The 8178-nt window shown below is 37.9% G+C and overlaps 1 protein-coding gene across 1 annotated transcript; it reads left to right on the forward strand.

Annotated features, from left to right (window-relative positions):
- The first annotated feature begins 726 nt into the window (after window positions 1-726).
- Window positions 727-5729, forward strand: LOC137743195 (cation/H(+) antiporter 4-like). Its single transcript, XM_068483079.1, has 4 exons — window positions 727-886; window positions 1116-1293; window positions 3318-4263; window positions 4617-5729. The coding sequence occupies exons 1-4, from the start codon at window positions 727-729 to the stop codon at window positions 5727-5729; spliced, it is 2397 nt and encodes a 798-aa protein (XP_068339180.1).
- Window positions 5730-8178: the final 2449 nt, after the last annotated feature.

Here is an 8178-nt window from a genome sequence, read left to right on the forward strand (position 1 = left end):
TCTACACCTCGATGTTCAGTGATTTGAACTGCGTGCTTTTACCTGCGACTTTGACAACACTAGGTACATGCACACATCACTTTGATCTTATTGTCATCTATGTTTTGGATTGTTTCCTTTTTCATCACTGTTGTTTTAATTTCGAAGCCGTTCAAACTATGGTTAATCAGAAAAATTCCAGAAGGGCAACAGTTGGAGGAGTTTAATTTCATTGTAGTTCTTGCTAATGTCCGTCGGTGTGCATCCTGCAGCCAGTTTCTTGGGCAACAAGCTTCATTTGACGCTTTATTGTAGGGCCTTGTCCTGCTTTCTATAATACTACCTGAAGTTTATGTACATTCGTTTCGTCCCATTGGCAGTGTTTGTGGACTTTTTCTTATTCAATCTTACAGAGACCATTGATGAAATTTCTTCTTCCCTTCTACTACTAATTACAATGCTGATTATAACTGGAATTGCAAGACATACGGTAAGGTACCTTTCCGATCAATCAAGGAGGTATGCAGCCAACCTGAGGACCACTCTCCACTGTAGCAACAACAGCCTCGGAATTATGGTCTGCATCCACCACGGAGAACATGTCCCAACCATCATAAATCTCCTTGAAGACTCTAACTCCGCAAAGCTCAGCGCCATTTTGATATTTGTTCTACGTTTAACCGATCTCACTAGACATGCAGTAGCTTCTCTTGTTCCCCATCCCGACCTGAAAATAAAGTAAATTACATGGTAAAGTTGGGAGCACTTCCGTCATTCATAAATGACTGCAAGGCTTCAATAGCCCTGTTCAATACTAGATACGAGCAGCACCACCAAGAGAGTTCTCTTGCAGCATTGCAATTGTTCCTCGTCGTCCAATACTTGGATCAGCGCCACCAATTAGGCGGTAACAACTCTGTCTTCACAAGCAAGTAATTTACTGAAATTGCTCTACATACTCTTCTTTGGCAGAGTGGATTATTAATGTGGAAGCGCTTGCCAAATGGAAGGAGCATGCCTGAGCGTCATGCACATTAGCTTCACATTGGTTCGATTCAAGCACGAAAAAATCCAGAAAGAAAAGCGGAAGAGTTCTCTCAAAAACGAATTGATGCACGAGTATGGGTCTAATGCAGCAATGAGCAGGGAGAACTACTACCGAGAGGAGACCGTGACAGATGGGTCTGAAAGGACGCAGATCAACGGCTGGATGGAGGATAGTTCTGATTTTGTGATGCTGGGTTGGTACGATGATCAAGAATCACCACTTACATTACGACTAATGCAGAATATGGATGGAGTGCGAGCTCGAAGGTATCGGAGAAATTTTAGCCACTGCAGATTTTCCATTAGGGTTTCAGATGAATTTCACTTTCGATTTGTACTTAATCCCCTTAGAATCAAATGCGGTTCACTTAGAAACAAAAAATCTTTATGTTCTAGAGCCAATATATATATATATATATTGCTCATGTCCTATGTCGAATTAATCTTAAATATAAGTGCTGATGTGAGAAACAATCCCATGCATGGATTAGTTCATGAACACAATGAAAACGACATATCTAAATTATGACAAAAGCACATTTATTAATTCAGTTCTTCATTTCGGATTTAAGGTTTCAATTTGAAAAACTAGGTTGTTCTTGAAGTATCATGTTTTTGTGATGTTATCTTTTAAGTTTCGTTGATAAAGTAATTTTCAAATATATCATATTATTTCCACCAAAATTTTATTAATTTTAAAATTAAGAAACTGAAAAACAAATTAACATGTCACCCAGTTTCAATTTTCATGAACATAACAAAGTCAAAGATGTTATTTGCATAGTCAATCTTTTCTCAACTCTCACACGAAATAAGGTTTTATATGGTTTTACGAAGTATCTCTTATATAATTCTAGAAATATGCTTCTTTTAACCCTAAAAAACAAAGGGGACAACTGGTGGCAAGCCACAGTTATCAACCATTTCTAGAGGCTGGGAAGACTTATAGAGGCATTCATCTTCTCTCTGATCACAAGTCTAACTTCCACAGCAACAGCGGGTTCCGAAATATGCTTCTTTTCTGAGATGATGATCTTTCTTAGCCAACTCATTCATTCTGTATAACCCACTTTCTACAGAAAACTCAATGCCAGTCAAACTAACATATTAGCAACCTTGATGAAGAATCCGACGTCACAGATTCAATCTTATCAAAGCCCCACAAAATATAAATATAAAAATAAAATAAAAACAAAACCCACAAATTATCAACTACTTAACCACGCCATATTCACCACTAATGGACGTTTTTATTATTATTAACTAACTTGCGAATAAACCCTATACCAAGCCTGCATATAACTGACTTTGGTTGCCTTGGAATTCGATCTTCTATTCATCTGTCCATTCAATCGCTTGGAATTTAAACAACTTTGGCTTCTAGACATTCAGAGTCTATGCTGGAAGGTTAATATTGGCTGCATTACTGTTACATATCCCTAGTATTATATAACAATATTATCTATCTTGAACTTTGCAGAAGCGAAGGCCAAACTTACATTCCTTCCTTTGCCTTTCTGATAAAAAAAGAGAGAACACAAGGGAGGCTTCAGGGCACGAAACCATGGCGACTCATACGGCGACCAACCTAACCAGTTCGGAAACGAGAGTTACTGAGTGTACTGAGTTCCCTCCTAACGTTCATTCGCCAGGCCTGTACTCGGGAAACTACACAGATAGGGATCATCAGATGTATACCCTTCCAAATCTGGAGATACAGATGATTTTAATTTTTATCATCACCCAAGCCTTCTATTACGTTTTTCGCTATTTTGGAGTTCCAAGGTTCAGCTGTCAAATTATAGTAAGTGCTTCTTTCCCCCTCTGTTATTTTGATACAACCATTTATATCACATTTACTGAACGTATTGTTGATTAATCTATCATAAAAGTCGGCATTCCACGTATATGTGAGAATGCATAGCAATGCACATACATATGGCTTTACTCTTCTGGCATGTATCATGTATTAAGCCAATGATCATTTGGCATTCCACATCTACAGATATTTTTGTTGACAGACTGTGAATCTTGATCACACAATCAAACAAATTTAAGATATTATTAATTCAGATTCACAATCCAAGCCATATGGTGTGGCAAGAGAATATTCCCGTGTTTTAATTATTTTTTGTGCTCTAATATATGGGAAGAGTTAGTGCTTCGAAGATTACTTGAATTGTTACTCATCCCCTAAAATGATTTCTTGTGATATAGACCGGCATAATCCTCAGCCCCACACTCCTTGGGCACTACAATTTCTTCAAGAACTTCTTGTTTAATGTAAACAGCCAAGAATCACTTGGTCTTCTGGCTGAGTTGGGTTATGGGCTCTTTATGTTTCTAGTTGGAGTGAAAATGGATTTGGGAATGATAAAAAGGACAGGAAAAAAAGGCTTGTGCACTGGTGTTGCATGCGTCGTGGCGCCTTTGCTAGTCAGTATGGCTGTCCAAGCCACGCTCAACGCTAAAATCTTCAGCCTAACCCGTCACGAACAGTTCGAACTTCCATTCGTAACTCAGTTACATTCAATTACTCCATTTCCGGTTGTGGCTTGCCTTCTTGAGGAGCTGAAAATTCTGAATTCGGAGATTGGTCGATTAGGCATGTCTGCTGCATTAGTCGGTGACATGATCAGTGTGTTCCTTCAATTTATGGGGCAAGTTGCTAGAATTGGAAAAGTGTCTATTGAACCAAGGGACATGATAACAGCCATAGCAATAGCCGTTGGCTATGTTACCATTGTTATTATCATAATTCGACCAATAATGTTGTGGATGATCAGGCAGACCCCGGAAAATAGGCCTGTCAAGAAAGGCTATGTCAATATGACCATCATCCTTGTGCTCCTATCCGGCCTGTTTTCGCATCTTTATGGTCAGGGTTTTTATTTCGGCCCTTTTATATTTGGTTTGGCTGTTCCAGCCGGACCACCATTGGGATCAGCTATTGAAGAAAAGCTCAACATGTTCGTTTCTGATGTGATGCTTCCCATCTTTGTGACTACAAGTGCTATGAGGACAAATTTTTGGTCCCTTGAACATTTCTTAACTGACCAATTTGCACAAATCAATGGAATCCTCATGCTCGTCGCTCTCGTGACCAAATTCATTGCCAGTCTGACTGTTCCCTTGTACTGCAAAATGCCCTTCGTTGATGCCTTATCAATTGCTTTCATTTTGTCCTGCAAAGGCATTGTCAACCTTGCCTCCTATACCGACTTCAGAGACAGTCAGGTACGTAGTCCGTCTCTTTCCGTACCCAGAACCCTTTTGTCTCTAAGTTAAAGGTAATGCTGGAGGGACATATTTTCTAATCACATTAGCTAACCACATGATATTGTGACATTTAATTGTTGTATCTGTTAATAACTAGACACGATAATTGATGTGATGAGTGCCAAATGAAATGAACTTATTCATCATTTCATGTGATGAACTAATGCGGTAAGAAAATATATGCGACTCCGATGCTTTTCTCTCTCTCTCTCTCTCTCTCTCTCTCTCTCTCTATATATATATATATATATATATATATATATATATATTATTTGTGAACAATTGTCTCAAATCTTTTTCTTCTTGTGCAGGACATCAGCGAATCAGCATTTGCTTTGGCGATGACTAGCGTCATCATGACTGCAACTCTTATGCCCATCCTGGTGAATTTCTTGTATGATCCTTCAAGAAAATACGCTGGCTACCAGAGAAGGAATATGATGCATTTGAAACCCAATTCTGAGCTCAGAATACTTGCTTGCATTCATAGGTCAGCTAACATGCCTGCACTCATCAATCTACTTGATGCAGCATGTCCATCTAGAGACAACCCGATTGCTGTTTATGTTCTTCATCTCATTGAATTAGTGGGCAGAGCCTCTCCTATTTTTATCTCCCACCAAATGCAGAAAAAATCTACTTCCAATACTTCATACTCGGACAATGTCATTCTTTACTTCAATCACTTTCTTAGAGAAAATCTTGGTGCTGTATCTTTAAGCATCTTCACAGCAATCTCTCCACCAAAATACATGCATGAAGACATATGCACCCTAGCATTGGACAAACTTTGTTCACTAATTGTGCTCCCATTTCACCGAAGATGGTCAATGGACGGGTCAGTGGAATCAGAAGACAATAGCGTAAGGAACCTGAATTGCAGTGTCTTAGAAAGAGCCCCATGTTCGGTTGGAATCCTTGTAGACCGCGGCCATTTAGGACAGTCCACCTCCATTGTTGCACCCGAGTCATCCTTCTCCGTGGCTATAATCTTCTTGGGAGGGAAAGACGATAGGGAAGCATTGTCATTTGCCAAAAGAATGGCAAACGACTCCACAATAAGCCTAACGGTGATCCGACTTGTTGCCGCAAACTCTGTAGCTTGTACGGATTGGGATAGTGTACTTGATACCGAGGAAATGAAGGGCTTTAGATATAACGATGTGGGTGAGGGTTTTGTGATATACTTGGAGGAGGTTGTGAAAGATGGGCCTCAGACGGCTTTAGTGCTTCGGTCTATGGTGGATGAGTTTGACCTAATTATAGTTGGGAGAAGGCATATGGTGCAGTCCCAGCAGACGGCAGGGCTTTCGGAATGGAGTGAATTTCCGGAGCTAGGGACTCTAGGGGACTTGCTTGCATCACCGGACATCAATTGTAGAGCTTCAATTCTGGTGATGCAGCAACAAAGGATGATGACATAACGCCTTCCCCTTGTTGGCCAAGAGGAAGAGTTATGTACAAAGTTATGCACTTATATATGTCCAAATGCATTATTCATAATTGGAAGTCTAGATTTAGCCAAATTGACTAGATCAATGTGCTCTTCCTATGCACCCAAATTGAAATTTTCTACCCTTAGTTTGAAAAGAAAACTAATTAAAAGAGCTTCAAAACTTTTGAGTTTTAACAAAAAAAAAACCACCCACTAACTTTATTTAATGTTAAGGACAAAAGAAAGAAAAAAGATAAAAAAAAAATATCTAACAAAAGGGCGTGCAAGCCCTGCACCTTTGTCAATACGTGATCCACCATTTACTGAGAAGAACAATATGAGGAAGAATTTTTTCAAACCGTCAGTTGGTAGTCTTTTTCCAATCAAGGGTTGATCTCTCTTCAGATCTCTTAGAATTCAACTCTGTTACAATCTCCAATTTCCAAACATCCAAACGGACCTCAAAGTCCTATTGATTCAAGCAAATGAAGTTGAAGATGAACAAAGCCTGCGATTTCTGTACACATATGTCAATACGTGATCCACCACCGTGACAACGACAATGATGATCTTCATGCTCATCAGATTGATCTGAAGGGATGGACCCCATCATTCGCATCCCCATGTTGTAGTTAGACATTATCATCTGGTGTTGGTGGGGGTATTGGGGTAGTGCTAGTAAACTCTTGTGATGTCCTCCTCTTCCTCCATGATTTAATAAGAATTTCCTACTCCAAACTCTAACCGCCTTGTTGATGGTATGATGGAAATTATGATCCTAAGAGGAAAGATGCTGCTGCTGCTCACCTTCAACTTCTTTTCTGTGGAAGTTTGTGTGGCAGTTGCAAGTAGAGAAGTTGAGGCCCTTGAAGGCTTCGATGGTGCCCTCTTCTCCATTGGGCATGAATTCGCCACAGCCATCCATAGCAGTCCCTCCTATGGCTGCTGCATGGTTCTTAAGGCACTCCTTGTACCTTACCCCATTGTGCGCAACTTCTTTTATTATTAAAAGTGTTGTGTTTGTAAGGCACAACATTTACGTTTGGTGGCTGCAGATGGGCGGACAATAGAAGAAAATTAAGTAATTGTTTTAGAAAGTTAAGAAATTGATGTGATATAGAGAAAATTTAATGAATATCGAAGAAAATTAGAAGAATAAAATGTGTTCGGAAGGTGGAGCGATTCCCTCGTCTGAGAACCGCCATTCCCGCACTATTCCTCCCCACTAAAAAGAGAAATTGATAAAATTCAAGAAGAGGAGAGAGAAGAATGTAATACAGTTAAGTTTCATAAATAGTGTAGTACCATTAAGTTTCCTAAACAGTTTAGCACCGTTAAATTTCATAAACAGTATAGTATCGTTAAGTTTTATAAGCAGTACAGTATAGTATATTTCATAAACAGTGGAGTAAGTTTTATAAACAGTGTCGTAAGTTTCATAAACAGTGTAGTAAGTTTTATAAATAATGTAGTACCGTTAAGTTCCATAACAGTTTGTGTGAGGATGCGTGGGTTCGTGCGTTAGATTCTTTTTTTTAAAAAAAAATTAATATCAAAATTATGTATTTTTCATAAAAAATTCAAGTTCTTTTGTCATTTTTATTAAAATTTAAGGGGTTTTCATTAAAATTTAAGTCTTTTTAATTAAATGAAGTTATAGCATGGTTTTTATTAAAATAAACTTAGCCCAAACCCTTTTCATGAAAGTTCCCTAATTTAAATGAAAGTATAAAATATATGTTTGTATTAAAAGAAATGCATTATTAGCACTCTAATGAAGTTTCATTATTGGAAGTTTTTTTTTTATTCAATTTATTCTTTTTTTATAGGTTTAGTGTTCACATCAGAAGCTTTACTTAATATATATCTCTACTAATTAATAAAACCCTCTTTGTCAACCAAAAGAGAGTGAAAAGACAAATTAGTCTTCTATCACACACAAAAATGATGGGTAATAATGTAATTTCATATGTCCAAATTTTACTGTTTTTTATTGAAGCCTCACCTAGAGGTGATGCTAAAATACCTCCAATATTAAAAAAAAAAAGAAAAAAAAAACCGAAAACAAAAACCTCCCACTTCCCTCACGTTCTCTCTCTCCCTCTCTCCTTGTGTGTAAGCAAATACTAGTATGTATGTATGTGTGTATATATATGAAGTATAAAATATCTGTTTGGTAACCCGAAAAATAGCTTGGTTTTGTTCAAGTATATATACATACATATAGATAGACACAAATTAGTTTCGAAAAATAGATTGAATAGAATTTGCCAAAACATTTTATAAAGGGTATATCAACAACATACTTAAACTGATACCAGCAGCTTTTATACCAAAACTGTCATTACTTACATAGATATACATACACGCAGAACAATGGTTACTTTAGATTAACCTTGTACAACTAATAGATGAACTAATGATTCCTTTCATCTCAC

The sequence above is a fragment of the Pyrus communis genome, chromosome 8 (assembly GCF_963583255.1).
Source record: "Pyrus communis chromosome 8, drPyrComm1.1, whole genome shotgun sequence".
Lineage (NCBI taxonomy): Eukaryota > Viridiplantae > Streptophyta > Magnoliopsida > Rosales > Rosaceae > Pyrus > Pyrus communis.

What these genes read in the sequence shown, in the direction of transcription:
- LOC137743195 (XM_068483079.1), top strand. Translation starts at nt 727, where the DNA reads ATGGTAAAGTTGGGAGCACTTCCGTCATTCATAAATGACTGCAAGGCT. An exon ending in TCAGCGCCACCAATTAGGCG is followed by an intron (nt 887 to 1,115) that starts GTAACAACTCTG and finishes GGTCTAATGCAG; the next exon opens with CAATGAGCAGGGAGAACTAC. An exon ending in CCGACTTCAGAGACAGTCAG is followed by an intron (nt 4,264 to 4,616) that starts GTACGTAGTCCG and finishes CTTCTTGTGCAG; the next exon opens with GACATCAGCGAATCAGCATT.